The following is a 26,641-nucleotide window of genomic DNA, read 5'->3' on the forward strand; positions in this document are numbered from 1 at the left end:
ACCTCCTGGTGCTAGTTCAGCCATTCTATGCATTGCTCTACTGAGGACCCAGCTTGTTTTCTGATTCTTTGGCCGATAACACGTGTATCAAAGATTTAGAGGAAGATGAAATCATGGCTTGAAGGAGTACAAGACCAATAGCCCAAACTGCCAAGTTTATATATTTTCTTAAAACTTCCAATCCTGGAGGTTCAAGTTCTTCTATTGTATTACAAAATCACCCATAAGAACCAAAAGAAAGTGATAAGTGATAACTGTGATTGAACATACCTTAGTGGAAATTAATTTAGCCAAGGTTAATTGGCTAAAAGGATAACTACAAGATTAACCATAATTGTCTTTAGTGCCCATAGGCTTGATTGTAATTCCATTTCTAAATTAAATTATAGATTTTAGTGGAAAATATTAAAATGATTATATAATTAATAAATTAATTTGTAAAAATCCTAATAAGGTCTAATAGATTTTTTTTTTTTTAATTTTATATCTTTTCTAAGGTTTGTATTTGTAAAAGTAAAAATATGTTTATGAGTATAATAATAATTTTTTTTGTTTATGTTTATGTTTATACTCTGGTAGTGCCGGCTCTATGGTATAAGCAATTGATGTGGTCACCTAAGGCCCCAAGTAAAAAAAAAAGCCCCAAAATTTTAACTAATAGATTTATTTATTTCATTGTAATAGTATTAAACCCAAATATTAGTCAATAAATAAAATAATATTTTTTATCAAATGAAAAACAAACAAAATAAAAAAGAGAAATGCTACATCTACAACATTTGTCATAACACTTTTATAACAAATTCTAAGTAGTAGGTTGTTACAGGCTATTATTAATAGCAAAAAAAAAAAAAAAAATTAGTAGTGGGTTTAAATTAGAACCACTAACAACTTAACACTTAATATTTGTTGTGAAAAAATTGTGAATGTAACACTTCTAAAAAAACAGATCAATACACAAAAAAATTCATAACATTTTTCACAATAGTTCAGTTAGCAAACTTTTACTAGTTTTCATATAAGTTCACCACTAACATTACTCTTTTACTTACCACTATCAATCTGACACATCAACAGGTGTGAAAAGTTTTGTCCAATTTTTTGTCTATAAACATTCTAAAAAAATAAATATATGTGGTTCACATTAATTAATAGTAATTTTGCATCTAAAACAAGATAATCAATTTTTGCCTTAGAACCCTAAATGCATCTAGTTACCCCTATACTATGGGAATTCAATCTATGATGTTGAGCATCTTCTTAGTTTGTTCTATATGAACATATACCCTTTACTCTGGGGAATGGAACATAATTCATAATCCAAATAACTCAACGCCTTGTGCCATACTGTCATGTATGTTATTTATCTCTTTTAGATTTTACAATGTGTCGATTTTTTTATTGTTAGATTGTCATTGTATCATAAATTTCACACTACTAAGGTCTAATGCTAATTGTGACCCATTTCATTATCTTGTTTTTTTTCTCCTAAGTTGGGTTATCTTCGGTTGGGGGAACGTAAGAAAGGACACATTTAATGCTTGTGATTCGGTTATTTTTAATAGGGCAATATAATAATTTTCCTTCTAATAGTTTAGACTTTGGAAGAATATTGTGTGTTTTTATGTATTTGGAATTTGCATTCTTCTTACCCTTATTTTATTTTTTTTAAGGATTAATTTCCATTCAAATCATTTTGGAAAGCTCTCATATCAATCTATCAACTAAGGAAGATCTTTAGTGCAGGAGTACTAATGTCTTATATTTTATAGGCATTAGGAGTTTTGTACATTTCCTATCAGAACCAAGTACAATTTTTTTTTTTCTTGTTAGTGTAAATTTCACTTTTAAACCCTATAGTTTTGGGGCAGTCCAAATAAAAACCCTGTAATGTCAAACATACCAAGTTAAAACTTAAATTTTTAAACATAAAAATTTCACTTTTAAATCCTATAGTCAATGGTCCCAATAACATTTTTAGATTATTTTTAATTATCTATGGAAAGAGTAGTTGTTGAAGTTGAAACCAAAACAAAGGAGAACATAAATTGAATCAACTCAAATGGACTTTACTTAGCTCCTAATGGCTCCAAAAGTGGCTTTGGAAGCATCTTGTATGTATATGTGTGTGTATATATATTCAATAAATTAATTTGTAAAAAGCCTAATAAATTTACATATAGATGGAATTATAATTATTTTATTTATTTATTTTCTAGGGTATGTATTTGTAGAAAGAAAAATATGTTTACGAGGAAACAATATTTTTTTTGTTTATGTTTATGTTATTGCTGGTTTTATTTAATGTTATCTTTAGGAAAAAGTTCTAGATGTTATACGAGTCCACATCCTCTGTCTCACTTTTTTTGCTCCACTCTATGCTCCACAAATCAAAACTTTTCATGTGTCCCCCAATTTAATTAGATTTTAACTTTATGTTATGTTATTTATTTATTTTTTCATATACCCAAAAAAATAAAAATAAAAACCCAAAACGTCCCCTACTACCACCAATCCTCCACCACCACCAACAACCTTCGCCGGCATCAACTACACCACTAATCACCGCCATCCACCACCACCAAGCCCACACAAACCACACCACCTAATTCAACAAACCCAAACATTTCTCTTAACTCTCCGTTAACTCCTCTCTTCTATGACTCACTGTTTCCTCCAAATTTGCATATTTATGAACCATACCAAGCCAAAAATAATTCACTGATTTGGATTAAAAGTCAGAAACCATGCGTGCTGTGGTAATTTAAAATATAAGAATGAAAAAAGAAAAATAGTCAGTGCCATAAAGATTGAAGAGGAAGCAAAAGAAACGTAAAAATTGAAGAGAACTTTTTGATTTGAGCCTTTGGTCTCCTCTGTCATGGGTGGCCGTTGATGTCGTCGACGATCCATTCATAGTGGTACAGGCGAAGGTTGCTGGCAGTGGCTGGCGAGGGTGGAGGTGGAGGACCGGTGGTGGTGGTTGGGATTGTTTGAGGTTTTTTTTTTTTTTTTTTTTTTTTTTTTTTTTTATTTTAGGAAACTAAGTAAGAAAAGGCTGAAAATTATATTTGAATTTAATAGGTGTGTATGTGGCAAATTTTTATTGATGGAGTAGAGGGTGGAGTAAGAAAAATAGGATAGTAGATTTGGACTCATGTTATACACCTATAATATTTTTAGTTTTTTTTGAATTATATAAGGAAAGAACAGTAGTTGTTGAATTTAAAACCAAAACAAGGGAAAACATAATTTTTTGAATCATATAAGGAAAGAACATAAGTTGTTGAATTTAAAACCAAAACAAGGAAAAATATAATTTAATTAACTCAAATGGACTTCCGCCTCTAATGGATCTAAAGCTCGCTGCAGAGGTTGGCCAGCTACAAAGTGAAATATTAGAACTAAACCAACTGAAGGGTGGGCCAAGAACTAAATATAAAATACTAAAATTAAACAAACTTTAGAACATAACGCCTTAAAAGGAAAAAAGAGGGAATCTGTGATGTGCATAGTATTATTAATACAAATATTCAGCTGCTTCTTAATCCATTTTAATAATGCATTTAAAATATCCCAAAAATCCCCTAAAAGTTAATCCTATATGTATGTATGTATATAAAGTCCAATAAATTTAACTATTGATAGAATTATTTTTGGAGTTATTACACTTGTAAGGACCCAAAGAATAGCTCAAGCCCACTTAGAATAGTGGCACCCAGTACTATAAGCTCAATATAATAAATTTGTAAGAGAGCGGGAATTTCCAAGTCAATTGCAATGCTAAGTAAATCACAAACTTGAGGATAAAAGGACAAAAGTAATTAATATGAACGAATGAAGCAGTGATTTAGTGTAAAGTCTTCCTTGGGTAGGTCTGAGGATGGATTGTTCATTAATAGTCAAAACTGAGTTCTTATAGTAAGATCTTAAGTTCTCTTTCTCTCAATTCATAAAATGTCCATCCCTTATTCTAGGGGTTCCTTTCCTTATATAGTCTTTTCTGTTGCATCTCAGCCCTCCACCTGTATGTTTAAGGTGAATCACTGGGATGCTTGTCCCATCAAGACCCTTCTGGAGGAGGTAAAGAGAGCTGTGAGCTGTGGAGTCACTGTTCAGGTGTCTTTTCCTCATAAATGCGGCCAGCTTAGTTGGTGCAGAGCATTGAATGTGGAAGTAATGGCTACCTTTCCAGATATTTCCCTTTTTCGTTGCTTGCATGACTCTGGTGCCGTCCATCATGCTTTACTTTCTGGAGTAGGAAACTGAGTAAGGTACTCCCAAGGTGCATTTGCTTCTCAGGTTCCTCGGACGATGGTCTTGCTTGCCTCCTTTCCTCAGACCTCTTATTCTAAGTTTAATCTGAACCTGAGTGGTCTTAACGTCTTCCCTCTTCGGTCTTAACCCACATGTCAAACTTGGGTTGACGCATGAATGGACCTTTCATCATCCTCAAGCAAGGCCCATGGGCCTTAGAATGTCCTTAGATTACTTGCTCCCACAACACTCTCTTCCCTTCAAGTTTGAAGAAATTAACACTCAATTTTATTTATATTAGTAACAAAATATTATAAATTTTCATAAGAATTTTTTTACAAAAGTTTAAGCATGGTTAGTAAAAAATATAATTGGTAAATTTAAAATAAAAATGCAATATTTATCAAGTATCAAAACACCTGCAATGACAAATCTCTCCATAATCCATTAAAAAAATAAAAGAAAAAGCAGAAGTCATACTTGAAATTTTATAAACTTTAAAACAAAGAATTTTAGTTTTTAAATGGAGGATAATTTTGGAGACATGGCCTTAAGCAAAGGATGAGTTAGTACACAACATTTTTAATATTAATTTAACAAAATTTGATCAAACGGATGTGAAAAGGGGAAGTGTTTTTTCTTTTCAAGTTTGGGGTGGAGTGTCATCTCCCCAAACTCAAGGAAATGGAGTAAAATTACCCCTATTTTTAATTATGTATGTTTTTAAATATTTTTCCCTTCAATTTTAGGATGGAATGTCATTTCTCCAAACTTCAATGTTGCCAGGATTAAAAAAATATTTACTTCAATGCTTTGGTAAAAATCAAACTAAATTATATATTGAATAATTGAATAGGCTACATGTAAGTAATGTCTTCAAAATTATAGTATTTAATGTACCAAAGAAAAAGATAACAAAGGCATCATATAATGCTGACATGAAACTTTTGAGTATAGAGAATTTCATTTCCCCCTTCAAAGAGCATGCAACATAATAGACGTTCACAAACTACATATATATATATATATATATATATATACACACACAGAGGCGCACATAATATATTAATGACTAAAAACTCAATGTGAACGACTAGTGCTTCAGTTGAAGATCTGGAGCTGATAAAGGCTCTTGCCTCTTGCAGGTACTAATCGAACAAAATTTAGGTGGCAGTATGAGAATAGTCCGACACCTTGAGAGCAGTAGCCTGAATATCTTGCTTGACCTTGAAGACAGTGGATCAGTAATTGTTCTCTTGTCAAAATTCCTATCTAGGGCGACCCCTGCTGTATCTTGGTGGATTAGTCTTGGCAACATCAACAACTATCATCCAGCCATTAATAATCTGCAAGAACCAAGAACAAAATGGAGAGATTACCCTTTCTCTTACTCAAAGAGTTATATTTGTTTTATCTACAATTATGAACCAAAGCTTAAGGAAAACAAAACTGCATTTGAACATTAAGCACAATGTTAGGACATATGTGATTCACTTGTTATGAGCATATGTCACTATTTTATGTAATTGGCTAATCCTTTGACAAAACGCAATTTACTTGTATTTGGGTAGATTTAGGATGTGTTTAATATTTCAAAAAACATGTTGTTCAAGTCTAGTATTAAAACCATGAAAATTGGACTAAAAAACAAGTGAAGAAAGTTGTTCATTAAAGCTGGACAAATAGCTCGATACCTACGGACAAATAGCTCGACAGCTTCTCGACAAATAGCTATCTATCGAGATTTAATAAGGCTCGACAGATACTCTCTATCGAGGTTACAGGAATTCAGAATTTCAAATCTGATTTTCGGCCCATGCTGACATGTATATGTAGGGTTTCTTTTCTCACAACCCTAGACATATATAAAGCTTATTTTAGAGGCCGTCACATAAGAGAATATAAGGAGAACATATGTAAAAGGTGATCGATGCTTTATTCTCTCTAAAAAAAGCTACTACATCTTTGCACCTTAGGGTTTTGTAACCAAGTGCTTCTTGATTTTCATTGTTAATGAAGTGAAGAACTTTGCAGCCAACATTTTTCTTCCTCAAGTTGGTGAGTGAGTCACGTACTGGGATTTGTGTAAAGGAGTTAGTCACATACTGAAATCCGTGCAACAAAAAGGTTGGCGTTCATATATTGAAGAGTTCAGAGGTTCTAAAGCGGTAGAAGGTTTCTGCTGTGAGTTCATCTACGGGGATTGTAGAGTTTATGGACAAAAGTTTTGTACTAAATTTGAAACTTCTTTTTACTATAGTGAATTTCTTTTCGGGAAGGTTTCCTCCTAGGTTTTTTTACTGTGAAACTAGTTTGTTTCATTGGTTTTTCTGGGTTATCATATATTGCCTTATTTATTTTTTCCGCTACATGATTTTGACATGATATTGATGTTTGTTTGTTTTAATAAGCTTATTCACATAAATCTAATTAACAACTTGGGTTTAAAACTTATTAATTCTATCAACTAAGGTCTAAATTTCCCAACACACAAGAAAAATACAAGGAAGATTCGTAATGGAAGAAAACTTACCTTGCCATTCATCTCTTTGAGTGCTGCACTAGCAGCCTCCTCTGTAGTGTACTCTATAAATGCATAACCTTTGGACCTTTTGGAAATTTTGTCCATTATAATTTTAACTGTTGAGGAAGCAGTGCATCAGCACGGGTATAACCTTACTAATGAAACACGTCATTTATGAGCATGGAAATGCAAACATACCTTCAACAAGCTCACCAAAGCCTTCAAATGCAGCACGTAAGGTTTTCTCAGATGTGTAAAATGACAGCCCTGTTTTTAAATCAAGATTGTAAATCACTGTCATTTGTGAATAAAAAAAGAGGGAGTAATAAAGTTGCTGGACCAGAAAACTTTTGGATTTCAGATTGGAAAGTACAAGTAATACATTATGATCTCATAAGAGGACACCATGGCAAGGTCCAGGGAATCTCCAAAGACTAAATAGAACCAAATGTTAATCAGGTAAAACTCAAAAAAGCATAATTAGACAACCATTATAGTAGAACAAGCATGCACATTTCATAAATAAGAATCTTGAATTATTTCTTAAAAGTGGTCTTCGAAAATATGAAATTTACAAGCAAAGAATTCAAACTCAGTCTTGCAACATACCTGTAACGAATAGTTTCTTTGTTTTTATAGGGGTTGTTTGACTTGCTTCTGAAGGATCTGGCAGATCTGTGGAACTCTGTAGATTATTACCTGAAAATACAGCTTGTTTACTCTACAATGGAAAGAATTGTTGCAATGGTAAACTAAAGATATAATCTGAAAGACATTAAAATGATTCATTGGGAATTGGCATCTTATTAAAAACAAATCAAGATTAATAATTTCAGTAGTTTATTCTAACCCCATATAACAACAATAGTAATCCAGTTATTAAATCATCATTTGCATATTGTCCACTGAGAAAACATTGAAGAGTAAGCCTTATCCAAAAAAAAATTGAACAGTAAGACTTATTAAAAAAAAAAAAAAACTTGAAGAGTAATGACATATTCCACTTCACATTAGAAGATTTTCTCTCCATAATAATAAAACATGCTTAAGCTAACTAACAGAAGCATGATAAAAACATAAATAAACAAGTACTCTAGCACTTGGTAAACATGGCATCAATCAATCGCTCTATTGAGGAAGGTTTCAGAATTTTACTCTAATAGTTAACAGATAATGTCTATTCTGCAGGCAGTCAAGTTCTATCAAATACTCGACCAATCCTCTAACCAGCTGTTTACACTAGGTGATAAAATGTCATTAAAATCCTAAACTGAAAAATTTAATGGTTTCTATAGGACTAGTTCCTTAACAAAAAATATAACCTAATGTGCTTGGTATGTTCACCTCACTGGTGAATGTATCAGAACAGGTGAAAACACTGATTTTAGCCAGGCAGCAAGTAATGTCACAAGGTTGGCTGCAAGTTTTGCATGTTTGATACCGAAATAGATTAGATAGATTAAATTTATTTTACCAAATTTTGCCGTGGTTTTATCAAATAATAATGAAGAATAGTTCCTTGGACTCGGGAGACAACGTAGAAAATAGATTGGTTATCATTCCTATTAGTCTTTTCAATGAGTTAGGAGAGGTGTTGGCTATTTATGTAGGTTTTGTATTCGATAAAGGAATCTCAGAATAATTCTAACTCAAATGTCTCCCCACCCCCTCACTCTTATTTTAGGAGGCTGGCCAGCCTCAAAGTAGATTGTTTCGCCTACTGTTCATATAGCACTTGATAGAACCGGAGTCCATCACACCGTATGAGGTTTTTTTTAGAAATTCCAAAATATTCAAAATTTGTAAAAATGAAAACAAAAAAAAATGATGTTTGACGGGTTATACTATAAAATTTCTTAATCATGTAATGAAAAATATTATATTAAATGGGACTGCTTAGAGTGTGATATCACCTAAATACCTACCCTCAAGCATTGTCCACCGATAAAGATCAGTATATTATCACAAAGCACAAAATACAGGCTTTCAATAAATTATAAATTTTTGCTTTTGTTGGGGTGGCTGATATCAGTCACTCCCTCATACAGACCTTAACTAGCACCAAGTATACCTCGCATTAACCATTGAAGATTTCTGTCTCACACAACCAAATCATCTTGACAGTCTCACTTACATCATCTGATCATCATTAACCAAGTTGGACTAGCCAGTAACCCATCTTGGCTAAGGCATGTTTCAGAGCAATTGGATTAAGAATTAAAAAATCTATTGTTAGTTATTATGCTATTTAAAGAGAGTGTTAGAATTATGGTTAAGTGATTAAATTCACCATTTCCTAATAGTTTAAGCTTTTGGGAGAATCGGTAATTTAACAGAGAGGTTGGGCCTTAGTACGATAGCAAGTGCGTTCCACCCAAAGTGACAAGTTGCAGATTTGAGTCTAGGAATCAGGCATTCCATAATAAAATTGGGTGTAAAGCACTAAGATTGCCTACCAATCACCTCTCCCAAATCCCACAAAAGAGGAGTTTTTGGCACTAGGTACAACAATTTTATTATGTTATTGTAATATCTTCACCAATTTCAGCATTGCATACCTCCTCATTTGCTTGAGCAACCAGCAACAGAGTTTCTTAAAACTTCAAGTGCACAAAACTCCCACTTTTACAGAGTCTAGGAGAGGCTGCACAAAGCTCCCACTGTTGCGTAGTCTAGGAGAGGTCATGGTAGGTAGGCAGCCTTACCCCCCCTTTTCTTAAAACTTCATGCATGTTGTAAAATATATTCCAAAACCACCTTTTATACATGAACTTCAATTTAAAGATGAGCCTTAATCAATACACAAGAACCAGACCTGAAGCCATTTTCTGACATAAACTAGTTGTTATCAAATTTAATAGCAAGTATTTGAGAAATGCACCACCATACATGTCACTATAACGTTAAACATCACTTTTTGGGGTCTATGGAATATAATTTCTTTTCCCATGGCTTTCCAAAATAATTTTCCAAGAACGGGGAGTAAGCAATTTACTTTCCTCAGTAGCATTTGAATCTTCTACCCATTTAAAGTTATCACCTGCACCTAAACTCCAACCAGTTGGATGAATTCCACTTAAGAATATAATAAGTTGGACCCTACCTTTTTCAGTCTCACCCCTCACATAGATACATCGGGAATCTCTCTTTCTCAATGCATCTGATTCATTTCTCCTCGCTCAAGACTTCCAGCAACTTTGCACAACAGATTTTGTGACGAGATTGGCTATACTTACCTCTTTCTTACCCCAGCATCAGATACCTTCCTAATCTGCTCATTTTGTTAAACCTTCTGTAAGCCATATGGTTAAAGTTTCATGGGTATACTTCTCATGCCTATAGTTAATACTTCATATATTGTACAATTCTACTAACTACTACATGACTCAGTATAATTGACATAATATTTCCCTTTGAATGTCCAATTCCATCAGCAACATTCTCATTGAGCTTGACAATAAAATATGATCAGGAATTACTTCCTTGAGCTTTCCCTTGTGCTAAAGCTCACTTAGCAACTTTCACAGTCAGTATCAAACGCTGTCCACTTTTATAAGTCATTAATTGACATTGTGTGCTTTCTGTTGCAAAGGCATGCTCTGCCACAAACTCTAGAATCACAACTGCTATACAGTACAAAGTGTTCCCAAGCCCAATGCATGATTCTAACCAAGGAAAAGACTCATCTCTGCCACAAAGAACTGCAGCCACTATAAAGCCTATTTTTCTACTCAATACAAAGTCTTCCACTTTCGAGGAAAAGACACATGGCTGCTACTGGACTATAGAACTTTCCTTTAGCTGCTTCAAAGACTGGCCATCTACAATGACATAGAATTTACCCCTCCACTAAAATCCAGCTCAAATTAATAAAACGTCTAAAGTTAATTGCTTTACTTACATAACTAAATTACTTGAGAGATCATCTCATACAGTGAAATCACATAAACATATTGGTTGATTAAGTATTAGAATCTCTAAAACATGTATTTGTTATGACACCGACACAAATATACTAGCATAAGTTACATGGTGCTGCTGCTATATACTTTTTTGACACACAGGCCTTTCAAATAGAAATTATTAAAAGAAGAAAAGAAAGAAAGTAACAGTCAAAGTTAATAATTTGCAATATATCTCTGAGATCAAGATATTACTGAATACGACGCTTGAAGAGAAGCGAAGTTGCAAGGTAGAAAAGATGTGGAGCATGTTTTATCTGATCAAACATTAAAAAAACACACAAAGATATTATTTGAAAAACGTACAAACCTCCATAATCCTTATTCTCTGACTCAAAATTCTTATCTAGCTGAACAGATAATACACCTGGTACACCTACACCATATGGAAGCATTTGTCTTCAAGCTGCAAAATACATATCACAACCGTGCAAAGAGAAACCCAATGCAAATACTAACCAGCTAGTTCCCATGCACATTCATCATCAAGTTCACAACAGAACCCAAAGTTGGACTGCCAAGAAACATGATAAATACACATTTGTGCGTCTTTCTCACTACAAAAAGTATTATTCCACTTTCAGGGTGAAGAGAAATAAAGCAATCAAAGGAAGAATATTGCATTGATGCACTGTTAGAGACGTTACAATAAAATGGAACAGAAACATAATAACAAGCTCAAATGTTATTTACTTACTTCCCCAAAACCTTGGTCAGTATTTGAGCATAATAATCAACCATTTGAGCCTTTGTAACAACTCCAATCCCTGGTTTGTCCATTCGAGCAAGCCAGTGTTTGGTACTCCCCATGGGAAACAACAGATTACTTCCAATTTGTGAGCTTGACAGATAACTGGATTGAATACTTGAAAAACTATAATCCTTTTTCACAGAACTATAATCTGGGTCAGGCCTAACTGATAAAACGCCGGGTAATCCTAAAACATATTCATTACACATCAATATTAATGAAACTACGAAAGTGACTCTCACAATTTTAGTTTCTCCACAAACATGAAAGCAAAGTATGGTACAGAATTGAAGTACATCAGATGACTCAGACTTTTTCTGCCATAGAAACTTACCGGCAAGTTCACGGGAGGTTTCTTCATCAATGTCACAGCAAAAGCCGAAGTGGGAATCCCAAGAAGCATCATATATACACATCTGAGCATCCTTCTCACTGTAATTCAAAAAATCACAACCAAAGCAGGATTTCAGACCAAATGCTAAGAAACATTTGCAACATGACAAAAGAAGAATATTTTGAAACATACCCACCTGCCTAAAACTCTTTCCAATGTCTTAACATAGAATTCAATAACTTGTGGTTTGGAATTGACCCCTTGTGGAGGAGCCTCCATGAGCACCATCCAGTGGTGGTTGTCACTACTGGGAGTGGAAGTTAATGCTGGTGGTGTTGTCGTTGAAGTGGCACTTGCTTTATTAGAGAAACATAGAGAAGAAGAAGAAAAAGAAGAAAGATGAAGGTGGTTGTTTTTCTTTGGAGAAATGGAGAATTTGAGGTTTATGGTTGGAGTTTGGAGATGGGTTTTGAGAGGTTTGAGTGGAAATATTTGTGTTGTAGAGATTATGGTTGAGGAAGAGAGAACTTGTTCCATGGCTGCTTTTTTAAGGTTTCATGGCAAACTAGAAGCTCTTTCAAAGTCTCAACTATGCCAATCTGCTATCAGTGTATCTCATCTGTTTGTGTTGTGTTTCTGATATTTTTTGGGCGCTTAGAAATTAGATTAGTGTCCGGGAAAGACTGAAAGGGCAACCGGGTTACGGGCGGGTTGGTGTTTGGGTCGATTTAATTTCGGGTTAATACAATTTTTTTTTTTTTTTTTTTGGGTTTTCGATTTTCTAAATTTGGAAAAATTTTAAACGTGAATCAGAATCAAACTAATTTTAACTTAGATTTGAGCATATTAAACCATAATATTTGAATGTTAAATTTGAAAACCATAGCCATTCCATGACATCATAACTCAAACTTCAACTTACATCTTCTTCTTCTTTTTTTTTTTTTTTTTGGTTAATAATTTTGATAGTTGGGAGAAAGATGCTTTAAACTTTTGATGTCTTAGTGGGGCAAAATTTGGCAAACATGGTCTCTAACCTTAAAAAAATTAATATTCGTTACACCTTACAACTAATAAACCATTACACATTACAACACATTGCAAATAAACATGTTACCCATTCATTCGCATTATACATAACAACGCATTACAAAGGAAGACCCATTGCATATTTAAAATAACAACCCATTACAAAGCACAAATAACAAATACAAAAAAAAATAATAATAATAATAATAACAACAACAACACATTACTCATCAACAACATAAAAGTGGTATATGTATATATATGTCTACCAAGTGAAAAAGTGAGTATATATATTAGCAAGGTCTAACCAAAAAATAAAAAATAAAAAATAAAAAAGGTTTGAATATTTACCTACAAATTGAAGAAGAAGAAGAAAAGCTTTTTAATTTGTAGAATGATCACTGTGTGTGAAAGGGAGAGTTTAGGCGTGGGAGAGAGCTGTGAGAAATGAGAGTTGAGTGAGTTGGGAGGTGAAAAGTGTATATATCTAAGACGGTTGAGGTTGGTGTAAAATTTATTGGAACTCGAGTTTAATAGACTCAAGTTCCATTTAAATTTTTTTTTTTTTTTTATCGTGCTCACATAACTGAGATAAGTGGGGTAGGTGGTGAAATTTACAGGCTTGGAAGTCGAGTTTACTATACTTGACTTTCAATAGTCTATGTGGCTTTTTCCTCTTTTTTTTAATCCATGTCAGAACTAATTTTTGGTAGGAAGTCAAGTATAGTAAACTCGATTTTGTTAGGAAGTCGATTTTGCTGTACTCGACTTCTAAAAAGAGTCCAACTAACTAATTAACTTTGAACGCATGCCATTTGCCTAATATGTTTCCGGAATTATACTGTTTGGCAAATTTTGCCTCTTAGTAGAAAACACTTGAAGGTGTCAATTGAAATACAACTACAAGATTCTTGGAATACATAAGTGATAACTCTTGATCTTGGGAGTATTTAAGATCATACAAACATTTTTCTTGCAACAATTTAAACTTTAAACTATATATTTTTCCCTTATGATTTAGAGTTAGTTTCGAATCAAATCATACATATTAAAAAGTTTTAATTTAAACTATGGATTTTCGAAATCTTTTCATATCAATCTCTAGCAAGTTACTACTAATTAAAAGTAACAAATTAATATAAATTGTAATTAAAACTTACTTGACATCAAAATCCTTTGATAATTTCATGTGAATTGCATATTGTATTTTCATACTAAAAATACTTTAGAACGACATAAAAATTCTAATAGACAATACAATTTAATAGAAGTGCTATTGTTTTGTGAATTAGATTGTTCTAACATTCCACTTGATATTTACATGATAGTCTTTGAATGGACAAATTTGTATAAATTTTAAAATTTGAGGTTTTTAATTGAAACTTTTTAAAATCTAGGATTTAATTTACATACATCTATATCTATGAATGTGTTTTTAGGGATGCCAAATATGACATCACCGCCTATAAAAGCTATTACAAAACACTTGGGAAATACAACAATGAACTATATTACTTGAAAGTGAAGCTTCAATACCATCCTCTGCAGCTCAAGGGTGCATAAAGTTTAAGAGAACTTTCTAAGGGAGAAACACATTGGAAGCTTGTTTGCTCTAATACAATTACAACATTGCTCCATGCAAGGGACCCCAAATATTTATATAAGCTTGGGACAAACAATCAACTCTCACTTAGCAATGGTGATTCAATGTCATCCTCTAAATTATTGCTTGAAGCTGCCCCAGGTTCAAGCAGGCAAGCAAAACATAAAGAAATCATCTAAGGAGAGAGAGAGAGAGAGAGAGAGAGAGAGAGAGAGAGAGAAGGGGAGGGGTATGTGCTTACCATGCATATAGATGCGCATATAATACCGAAACCTTTGCAGTTGAAAGGAGCACTGCTAGATAAGAACCATGCTGAAACAACAATTTAAATTGTTAGCAATACATACGAATTGATTCTAACACTCAACTAAACAAAAGATGAGTTAGTCCACTCACAAGTCAATGGACTCATTACAAGTGGTGATAACAAACTTGATAATGATTCCAAACCAGCCACAAATCCTTGTGCTTTTCCCTGCACAAAAAATTGAGCATGCATGTCAATGGAGTGACCATGGTTCAAGTGCTTTGTAATTTATTTAGCTCAAAAAGTAACTCAACACAGAACAAGTTATTTTGATACAGGAGAACCCCATATCTATTATTTCTTTTTCATTTTGCGTACTCCTGAAATTCTTACTATCAGTCAAGTCAATGCAGCTATTTCATTCAATAACCATAGATAAAAAATCGAAAGAGAAAAATAATTGGACCAATTTGCCAAGAAAGTTGCCACTTTAAACTCAAAACTCACTACTATGTCATGCTGATCTGATTCATATTGAACACATGTTGATGAATCTACCTGATTTTTCCCAACTGAGTTCAAAGTTCAATCTAACGAAGTAGAGAACATCCAAGTCTAGATGAGTAGTGTGATATATGAGATGATAGCATTAACTTTCCTCAAACAACGTTATCTAATTAAGCAGCCTCACTCTATGTATGAAAATACTGAGAATACGGAAACTAGGTTTTTCTTTATATTGGCAGTAAAAGTAGAAGGTTTTTTTTTTTTTTTTTTGGTGGTGGAAATCATAATTTTCCAGAATGAATATCAAGAACTATGGAATGCAATACTGTAGGTAATGGGATCATAGGCATTTTCCAAACCTGATCGTTTGAGCTCGATGCTCTTGAAATAATGGCATAAGTCTGCATGTAATTTGAATAACCACATTGAATATTATTTTATGAAAGAATTGATGATTTCAATACTTAAAGCAGGTCTTACAAGGACAACTACCACTTTAAATGTGGCATCCATGAATGGTACATGCATTGTGGCAATGTTACATTGTTACTGACAGAGAAATGTATCCACAGTTGAAAATAATAAAAAGATCTAGGAAAATTTTAGTTTTTACTTTCACAAAGTCTTGATTAACACATGATTGATTTTATAACTCCAAAAGGAGGAATAGAAACTATAAAATTCAAAATAGCCTAAAGAAAAATCAAATAAAGAAAAGATTCTGCTCAAGTGTTTGTGTGTCAGAAATTTTTCCTTTAGAAATTAGAATAGAGTTAAATAAAACATTCATCAAGTGTTTACATACCCATGGCGCCCATGCAAGGCCATTGAATAATGCCTGCACAGCAAAAGGCAGAACCATTAGTTTTTCTTCTCTTTTGTAATTTGTGCTGGGGGTATTAAAGGTAAAAATTATTAGCGACTTACATAAGCTATTGATGCAAGTATTCCTATGCACAATATCACCTTCTCTCCAACCAATGGATTTATTAGTGGAAGCAAACCACAAAACCGAACATATTATAGGAAGAGCATTTCTTGAGGATTTTAAATTTTTCATAAGGGAAAACAACATGATTAACATGAACATCATACGGAATATTTTGGACAAAAGAGGATTCATGTATGCCAGTAGTATGACAGTGCTCTTATTTTGAAAGACTTTGAAAGGATTATAAGCTATTAGGAATTGAGCATTAAGAGGCACAGTACTCTCAATTCCAGAACTCATAAAATAAACTTCTTAATTATAGAAATTTTCAAATATGAAAAATAATGTGCTCATTAAGAGGGAAAACAATAAAACAGAATAACAACCCTAAGAATTGTTTCATTTTTATAACCACAATGCCTTAGCATTGTTTTCTATCCAGAAGACAAATTAACAACCATTACAACACCACTGGAAGAATTCTTATTTTGATAACTTCAAAGCAACCAAGCAGAGGATTTAGAGAAAAACTCTGGCATATGCCAAGCAGATAACAAAATAACATGCTAGCAGATATTGATATGCTACCTTGATGGCTAAAGAATAATTCACATCTTCAGTATAAGGAAATATTAATCTCTTAAGTAAATAAAAGGAAACTTTTGCTCTATAATACACTTCACCTGTGAAATAATTGAACCGAATCCCACAAGCATCAGAATTTCTGAGAACTCATTTTTGTCAAAACCAAAAGCTGCCTTCAGATAGTACTGCAAGGTAGTAGCATAACCATCATGTCATTGAATCAAAAAGAAAACATTGTTTCACGAACTATCATTACTCAACTTCATGGATTGGTTAAATTACAATTATCTTATGAGCAGATAAATCTAGCACTATCTTATCCTAAACTATTGATTAATAAGAAAGCCATTGGCTTTGTAGTCTCTAGCAAGTCTGAAGCTTCAAAACTTTTCTTTTTCTGCGCGACTTTCAGTGCAAAAGTTATCAAATTACTTTGGTGGGTTCAGGACATATGCTTGTGACAACTGTTAAGCAACCAAGTCATGACTCCTCTGATTCAAACTCCCCTGAATAATGCTCTCCAGTGTCTCCTGCTTCATGTCTTAAGTCTACCAATTTCTCTTTCTCCTAGTCCTTCCACATTCTATTTCTATAAGTTCTATGAAATATTTCCTTTAAAACCGGACATCTTTAGTTTTATATTATAATCAAAATAATTTTTATCTATTTTGGAGTAAGCACATTGCAAACAAATCCAACTCCTACAAGTTACATTTACAGGGCATTTCCCCTTTCTCCCTTTTCTTTGATTTCTCCTCTGCTTTTCAACCCAAATCACACAATGTGCCAATTACTGATTTATAATGACAATCGGATTTTGGCCAAATTTAGGAATAACAATGAGACTCCTCAATATTTCCTATTCATGATTATCAATCACTGAGGAAAAACTCTTACCGTATAAGCAATAGCAATGCAGAAAATACTCCCTTGACTTAGAATAAAAGATATTATACGAAGCACATAGTAAGCATATACAAATCCTGTAGACTAATTCTAGGCAAGTATAGCTGAAAAAAGAATATAGAAAAATCAAATTTGTAAATTCACTTGATGATCTTGACAATATCGTTAATGTACTGCTAATAGCATCGTACAGAGAAAGCATTAATGTCATTCACAATTTTGAAAGGTAATCATGTACAATTGTAATTGAAATTTCCCTTCTTTTTTTCTTTTATATTTGTTCTTTCAACGTGTATGGTGCTTATCTTACTCTAGATCAGTTTCAGATGAATGACGTAGTCAGTAGCCATTCATTCAATCAGAATCAGCAGGAATTCAAAATTTTTCAGGTGTTTTTCAGATATATAATCCAAAAACAAAAAAGATCACCTTACCCTTCAATAATAAAAAAGTTCTTGGTCAGACCATCTGTCAGATTTTTTTAGCTTGAAGCCAAATTCATGCCTTAGAAATGGTTTCTGGGTTTGAATGCTAAATCATCAATCTTTTGACATGCACATGATCTATGGTTTCCCATCCATTATCTTCAAAAGCATTTGTGACTTCTTTTTTAGAGGAAAAGCATTTGTAACTTCAATAGTACTGAATCATATTAAACTTTAAAAAGAATTATAATTGAAAAAAAAAAAAACATAATAGTGAAACAGCAGGGACAAACACATAATATTAATGCAACACATATTAGGGATTTCATGTCCATATATAATTCTCATAGTTCAGAAGGAAATATATAACAGCATTGTACATGTAACTTCACAGAATCATGGAAGTTGTTCAAACGAAACATACCAAATGGGAAAATAGAAGTGGATATAGTAAGAAGGAGCAGTGGTTTACGCCCATGTTCATCTGCAAGCTGACCTAAAAGTGGAAGCACCACCCTCTTGAAAATTCCAACCACCTGCATGCATTTAAAATATATATGTCAAAACTTAATTTAAAGACAATTTCCCCGGTTGTCTTTCCCAGTCTTCTTCTGCATCTTATGTTAACAAGAAATTGCTTTCTGAATAGCTCAATGCAATCATATGATTAAAATCAAATTGAGGAGCATAAAGTAAAACAATTATCTTTTGAACAATGTTATATACACAATATTTTTCACAATAAATTTCAAAATTGTTAAGTTATCAAGTTGTTATTTATTTATTTATTTTTTAAAATTTGAACCACTACTAATACCACTTTATTATCTATACTTGGAAAAATGACTCTTAAAGTTATGGTATAACAGCATGCATCCTATAAAGTTAAGTTGAGCCGAGAACAGTTTAAAGGACCATAAGTTGATCATCTCAAGTGTCTTGATAAATTTGCTGCTTGTCTATATATCAAAAGCCAAATTATAAAGACACATACTAATGTGAGACTGAGAGGGTGTGAGACTGAGAGAGAATGAGGAAAGCTAGAAGGTGAGCTCTAGCAAGTCTAGAGTTTATTTCTCCCCTAATGTCTCTGTTAATCTCAGATCCTCTCTCTGTGATGTCCTTGGCTTCCACTCTACCCCCAACCTAGGTAAATATCTTGGCTTCCCTCTGAAACATGTGGGTTCCTCTTCTCAGGACTATAGCTCTATTATTGAGAGAGTTCATGCTAAGTTGGCTGGCTGGAAAGCAAACTTTTTATCTTTTGCTGGCGGAGTTGTTCTTTCTCAAGCCACCATTTCTGCCATTCCTTCTTATATTAGCTGTTTTAGCCAAGCTGAGATGGAGACTTTTCCATGAAAAAGAGTCCCTTGAACCTTGCTCTGATACATGGTCTGCAATAAAATAAAAAAGGGCAATACTATCTTTTCTAAATGCACCAGATGGCAAATTGGGAGTAACTCTTTCAGCTGAAATTATGGTATGACAAGTTGTGTCCTCTTGGTATTGTGAAAAACCTCATTGAAGGTCCTCTGACATTGATGAGGAAAAACTATAGTTAAAGATGTAATCTCTAATGGGGTTTTGGAACCTCCACTGCATCTCTCCTTTGTTATCTCTTCCTAGAACTTATCAACTCATCAAGGCCATTCCCATCAGGTCTGTCTCTACTACTGATGATTCCATCATTTGGGAATCTTCACCTTCTAGGGACTTTGATCCTAAAAATGTTGGATTTTTTTTTTTTTAAATAAAAATAACTATAAAATCTAAACTATATTATTAGTTAGGTAACGTTTGAAACTAATTTGGTTTCTAATAATTCGAGTCTAGATGACTCGATTTTAGAGAGCTGAGATGTCCACGTAAGCCTGGAAATCGAGTTCATTGGACTCGGTTTCTGTACATGGAAATCAAGTCTAATGGACTAAGTTTTCGTTCATAAAAATCGAGCCCAAAATACTCGGTTTGGGAAGCTCACGCCGGGTGTGAGGTGACACAGCAAACGGCACCGAGGGAAGCTCAGCTGCTGGCAGGGTGAGCCAAATGTCCAACCCGATACGACGGAGAGGACAGCTAGCACTAAGCGCACCAGAAGCTTATAAACCATGAGTGGGAGGGTTCTCTAACCGATGTGGGATTCGGGTGAGCCTAAGTGTCAATCACCACAAGGGCAAAAATCCTGGGGTTCTACACTCGGGGACGAGGACAAAACCGTGAGGGACTGGCTCCCCAAAGCGAACAAACACCGATTAATTGGGGAAGTGTCCTCACAATATATATATATATATATATATATATTAAAGTTTGAAATTGTAGCAGGTATTCAACTTTTTTTTTGAGAAAGTAGCAGGTATTCAACTAGTCTAAAACACATTTTTCAAAACTAAAATACATGTCAAAGTAACATGAAAACAGGTGTGTGGCTATGGAATTCTTTTGTTTAAAAAAATATAAAAGATCTCATCTCTATCTCTATCTCATCCCCACACAATAAGAAACACAAACACGTTGATCTCTTCTAAAGTTGTCTTTCTCCCGTCCTCTTTGTCTCTGTTTTTGTTCTCTTTTATTGAGAATCTCACCTCTTAGTCTCTCATACAACAAGTAGATCAGAGCAAACATTTCTTCCTCTATAACCTTTCTTCCTAAGCAAACTATTCTATCAATGGTAGATCTAACATCTATCTAAGGTTTGAGCTTTTGGTGAAGATGAACAAGCCCAACCACCAGCCATTTTCAGTGAAGATTTTTGTGTGAGGAACTGTGAGAACCATGAGGTTTGAGCTTTTTTTTTAGGGTGTTTTTAATTTTGATTGAGGGTGTTCCTAGTTTTTTTTAAGGGTAAACAAATAAAAAAATTTATTATTATATATAATTTTTTTTTTTTCATGTCAGGGTGTTCCTGGTAACACCCTGACCTGAACGTGGCATCACCACTGGCTCTCACGTTGCGCCACATTAGCTGCCACGTCATTCTTTTTTTATAATATAATTTTTCCTACAATTTTAAAATGGTTTTTACAATTTTTAGCCCTATAAATCCCAACCCTATAAATGCAACCCATTACTTATTTATTTACTTCCACTATCACCCTATAAAAAATCTAGCCCACTAATTATTTATTTTCTTCTACTACATCATTATCCTATTTCTTTCCAACTTTTCTCTAATTTTTTTAACATTTACTTTTTTTTTATTAAATATTTTCACATACTCCAACCTTTCTCCCTCCCTTACCTTTTCATCTCTCCCTTACCTTTTCGTCTCCCCACTACCATCTATTTTAATATCACTCTTCATCTTTCCTTTCATCTTCTCTTATTTTTTCTCTTCTTATTCACACCATTTCATTATAAATTTGTCATTTTCTTCCGTTCTTTGCGTAGTTTTTTTTCATTAAAAAAAAGGTTATTTCTCTCTCTCTCTCTCTCTGTTGATTTTTTTTTTTTTTATTTTACTTGCATCTCTACTTTAGGTTTATAATTCTTAACTAATTTTCATAACTTTTTGGAATCAACATTTGGTCTGTATGATGTCATTGATAAATCTTTGTTGTAGAAAGAATATGATGGTAAAATACTTCAGCTCCCTAGGATTTCTTGTAGTTGTGTTCAGCCTTGTACTTATAGAAGGCCAATGTAGCTGTGTTCGAAGAGATGGCCTCACTGTTAAAGAAGATTTTGAGGTACTAATGCAACCTAAATTTGCCGCTGCTATCATTGAAGAGGATGTAATTGTTACGATTCATAGCAACTGACGATGCTTGAAGTGTGCATGAAATTAAAGGCTATAGGGGAGAGATGGCCTTGCTGTTAAAGATGATTTTAAGTTACTAATGCAACCTAAAATTTCTGCTGCTATCATTGAAGAGGATGTAATTTTTACGATTCATACCAACTGACCATGAATCATGTATATATCGTGTATATGTTGTAAATGAAATACTAATATCACGTATATACTCTTCCAATTCTACACAATTAATCTCTTTGTTTTTGTGTTTCAGTGTTTTTTGAATATAGAGGATGTCAACAATATTGATCTTATGGGAAAAGTTACATAAAATATTGAGATTTTTTTATATATTACAATCTACTAAAAATGCTTTTTAAATATTTAAAACCTTTCTATTTTTTATATTACTAACATGTTTAACAAAAAAATATAAATAGATTATTGACTTTATAAATTCATATTTGGTGGTTTAACATTATATATAATTTTACCTTTACATATTTGTCTACTTTAATTTAGATGTTTATAACTAAATAATATTATCAATGAAGAATAAAAAAACCAAAAATAATGTCTATACATATCTATACTATACATAATAATGGAGTTTTGTAAAAAATTTTATAAAGTTCTTTATGCACTACATCTTTAGCATCTTTTCTTCTTTTTCCTTTTTTTTTTTTTTTATTCGCAATTCTTACTTTGTTTAACTTTTCATCTTCTTCAATTATTGTCTTTTTACTTCAATATTTCATCCACTCCAATAATGTTATTTTTTTTAATTTTCATTTGATTTTTTTTAGATTTAAAAAATTTTTCCATTATATCTTCTTAAATTCAATAGTTTCACTTCATTCAACATTTCATCTACTTCCACCCTTTCTCTTCCATCTTAATTGTCATATAAATTTCTTCTTAATTACTTCATTTACACCTCTCTCCCCTATTTTTTCCAAGTTATCCACGACAAAAAGGTCAATACTCTCTCTCTTTCTCCAATTTTTTTCTCTTTTGTTTGATTGTTTTTTTAATTGTTTCAACCACTTTTTTTTCTACTAATGGTTCTTTTTGTTATTGCTGTATTATTCTTATTATTTATTTATTTCCATCTCATTACTAGAAAAAAAAAATGTAATTCAATTTTGGGATTCATGATGAATGAGTTTGAGTTTTCATGGTCTCAAAACTATTCAAATATGTTTTTTCTTTTTCAAAATTGATTTGAATTGAGCATTTGATCGTGTTTGTTATAAATTGCTTTATGGTTGCCCTTCTCTAGAATGTAGGAGTGTTACTTTCAATATGTTTTCCATAATGTTTTTCTATTTTATAATTAACTTCAATGTGATGTTTTTCGTTTTGGTATTTATTTTATAATGAGCGTGTTATTCATTTTTATCAAAGATAAAAAGTTATTTTTCTCCTTTTCCTATTGTTTTATATGTTGACCTAAATTTCATTTTTATCTTTGTTTTGTTTGTCAATTTCTTGACAGATATCAACAATTAAGCCTTGCAATCACTGGAAGCTTTTTATTCTATTGAAGTTCGTACCAATCAATTGGTAATTATTATTATTATTTTTTAGAACCTTTTGAAGGAAGGGGAATAAATTTGTTGTTTTTCTTGGGTGGTGCTTGATAATTTGCTTTTTATGGTTCAATACACATTAGCTATATAAGATTTCTCTTTCCTTATATTAATAATTTGTTGTTCATTATTTAATTGGACTATTTGTTGTCCCAGAAATTGTGGGCCAATGGAAAAGAAAACAAAGTACCGTTTGAAGCTTAAATTTTTTTTGTTGTTTAGAACATGGGGTGTAACAATTTAAATCTTTTAATCTTAACTTTTTTAAATGAAACTCTAATTCTTCAAAGCACACCAGCTTAAGTAGATTGTTGTGTTGTGGCTGGAATTTTTGTGTTTTGGACCTTAGTTGGCCTATTTGGTTGACGAACAACTTTGGGGATTGTGTAGATTTTGAGAAATTGTTTGGGATTTTAGGAGTGAGGAAATTCAAATAACTGAATTTTTTTAAAATTCCATTAGTATCTAGCTTTAAGCTAATTGTTATGCGAATGGAGAAACTAATTGGTTTTTAATTCTTGAATATCTATCTATAATATTGTGTACATGAACAACAGTTGGGTTTTTAGTTTTAGATTTTGGATTATGCTACTTTCTTTCAACTACTTGATTTTCTTTTTGGAATGGTCTCCTATTGAAGGTCTAGAATGTTGTGTACATGAGTTTTAGACAAAACATAACAAAACTCCTATACTTGAGTTTTAAATTTCATATTTTTCTATTTCTTTCCTTATTAAACATAATATGATATAGCTGATGTGATGCAATGAAGGTAGGAGCAACTGCTATTTTTGGGACATAGCAGCTAATACATTATGATAATTTCCCATAGCCATTTAAACTTCATGACTCGGAATGCTAATAGCCATCTTCTCTGAGGCAAAAACAATTGGTCGAGTTCAATAAGTTTGCCACTAACTTTGACCACAACATCATGATAATATAAGTGACTCACAGGCTTACAATTTGTATATGCACTATTTTGATTCTTTGTGGAAATTCAAAACATTGATAAAATGAAAGTAATGGCAAGTGCGTGATTTGTATATAGACACATTGATGAATGTGTGTAGTGGACATGAATAGAATCAATGGCATGTATTTGACAATTTGGTCTTTGATGGAAATTAGTATAAGTGAAGGTCTATTAAATTTTTATCTCTTTATCTCTCCACTATTCTCTACTTGACTGTCTTTATCTTCCCACTACTCTTTTTACTTTACTGTCATACTTCCTTCATCATTTTCTCTGTATTATATTTTGACTCTTCTTCTCCTTATTTTATTTTGTATAAATTTGATATCATTTCTTCTGTTCAATCCATATTTTCCCCACAAAAAATTGTAAATACTCTCTCTCTCCCTCTCTTGTGGATTTTTGTTCTTTCTTATAATTCTGATTAAGGTTGATGGTTTTTTATATTTAAATATGTGTTTTGGTATTTTTTTTTTTAATTTCCCATTACAGAGTCTTCTCTCTCTCTTTTAAAGCTTTGGTTGAATTTTGATTTGGGTTAATACTTAGTTTTTTAGAAATAGGAATTTGAGTTTATGTCAAAACACATTCTACATTGCTATGAATTTGAATATACTTACCAATTTTGAGTAATAAATTATATAAAGTAAGTCTTTTATTCCTTTTGTTTCATTTTAATTTTTGTTAAGATAACATTGTAGTTTTGTAATGAATTTTTATTATTATGATAATCTCATTATTCCTTAAGAGATGAGAAAATTGAATAATAAATTTGAAACTTATAAAGTTTAATTGTATATCAAATATAACACACTACAACAGAAGTTAGAAAAATATAATTCATCTTAAAAAAGTATTAATCAAACATACAAAATATAATAGTATGATATATTTGTACTTTGTAGATATAAAAAGATGAAAAATACTTGTAGAAATTTTTTTTAAAATAAATAATATTTGAAGTAACTGCTAATTTTTATATATTACACCCCATTACAAAATATTTATATATTCCCACGCATCGCGTGGGTTTGCGGCTAGTTTTTTATAAACTTTATTCAACAGTTTTATTAATGAAAAATAACCGTTCAATTTTATTGGTCGGTGACTTTCATATGGGTGAGTGAATCACTGTCCCTTTACCTATATAGTAACATAGTACTATATATACAGTTCCGCAGCGTATTACTACCGCTATTTCTCATAAATCTAAAGAACTGTTCCCGAAGAGAAAGTATATTCTGTTTCTGAAACTCCAACTCAGCATCTGTGTGGTGTTTCTAGGTCCAATGAAAATTGACATATGTATTAAAAATTACACATTAGCAGCTTAGTTAAATTAAAATTAAAAAGACAAAAATGCCCAAAAATTTTCAAAGCCCCGCCATTAAAACAACAACAAGCATTTTTCCCTTTTTTGAAAATCAAAATCTTCCCTCCATCTGTTTTCTCTCACACCGCTCTCTCCTCCAAACCTCCATAGCCACTGCCTAGCATCATAGCCGGAGCTGCCGGACATAACCAATTCTGAAAAGATCGGCCTTTGTCTGGTAAGAAAACCTCAAAATTATCTCTCATTCTTGTTGCTTCCAACCCCAAAGCCAAAAGATTTCTTGCCATTTCCAACATCTGATATAGCAAAAAAGTTTTCTTCTCTTTTTCTATTTATTTATTTGTATTTTTTTTTCCTTACTGAAAATGGGTCTATCTTTTTATGATGTTGGATTTGGCAACATAATCTTTCTTATTTTTATAACCAAATCTTACCTGAAATGGTTTTATTCTGTTATGGGATGAGAACATCTGATGTTGCAAGATTTGTATGATGATGGATTTCGCTTTGCAGGTCTGTTATAGGGTTGAGATTTGGTTGTTTTTATTTAGGGAAGAGACGGATCTAATGGGGACTTAGAGTTGGAGTTTGGAATTGTGAGTTTGGGGTTTATTTGCTATCATTGTTTTAATTTGTATTATTATCTTATTATCAATGTCTATAAACTTTACATGGGATTGGACTGCCTAGATTAATTTTGATGGTTCCTTGTAGCTAATTTATGATGTTATTCATGTTGCGAGCTTGGGGTTTAATAGCTATTATTCGTTGTTTTAGCTTGTATCCTATTTATTATCAATGTCTATAAACTTTACATGGGATTGGGCTGCCTAGATTAATATTGATGGTTCCCTGTAGCTAATGTACGATACTACTCATGTTGGTCGCCAAGCCGAACTAAGATCATATAGTGCTAGCCATGTACTTTGTTACTTGAATATAG

At 32.5% G+C, this 26,641-nt stretch overlaps 2 protein-coding genes across 4 annotated transcripts; both read right to left on the reverse strand.

Annotated features, from left to right (window-relative positions):
• Positions 1 to 5,387: 5,387 nt before the first annotated feature.
• On the reverse strand, positions 5,388 to 12,446 carry LOC115954423 (organelle RRM domain-containing protein 1, chloroplastic-like). The gene is made up of 9 exons (XM_031072274.1): positions 12,025 to 12,446; positions 11,829 to 11,926; positions 11,441 to 11,681; positions 11,203 to 11,300; positions 11,054 to 11,119; positions 7,391 to 7,480; positions 6,980 to 7,048; positions 6,791 to 6,897; positions 5,388 to 5,603 (listed from the first exon to the last, which is right to left on the reverse strand). Exons 1-9 carry the CDS (start codon positions 12,363 to 12,365, stop codon positions 5,526 to 5,528), a joined length of 1,188 nt encoding a protein of 395 aa, XP_030928134.1. The 5' UTR covers positions 12,366 to 12,446; the 3' UTR covers positions 5,388 to 5,525.
• Positions 12,447 to 14,209: 1,763 nt separating this feature from the next.
• On the reverse strand, positions 14,210 to 16,215 carry LOC115958094. Of its 3 annotated transcripts, none has more exons than XM_031076458.1 (6): positions 16,142 to 16,215; positions 15,683 to 16,052; positions 15,574 to 15,615; positions 14,857 to 14,935; positions 14,702 to 14,753; positions 14,210 to 14,635 (listed from the first exon to the last, which is right to left on the reverse strand). In XM_031076458.1, coding segments are annotated over exons 2-6 (234 nt in total). In that variant the 5' UTR covers positions 15,743 to 16,052; positions 16,142 to 16,215; the 3' UTR covers positions 14,210 to 14,634. The 3 variants fall into 3 exon arrangements, with proteins under 3 accessions (XP_030932318.1, XP_030932316.1, XP_030932317.1); XM_031076456.1 differs by having other exon boundaries at positions 14,702 to 14,772; XM_031076457.1 differs by lacking the exon at positions 14,210 to 14,635 and having other exon boundaries at positions 14,665 to 14,753.
• Between the last annotated feature and the right edge of the window lie 10,426 nt (positions 16,216 to 26,641).

The sequence above is a fragment of the Quercus lobata genome, chromosome 8 (genome assembly GCF_001633185.2).
Source record: "Quercus lobata isolate SW786 chromosome 8, ValleyOak3.0 Primary Assembly, whole genome shotgun sequence".
Lineage (NCBI taxonomy): Eukaryota > Viridiplantae > Streptophyta > Magnoliopsida > Fagales > Fagaceae > Quercus > Quercus lobata.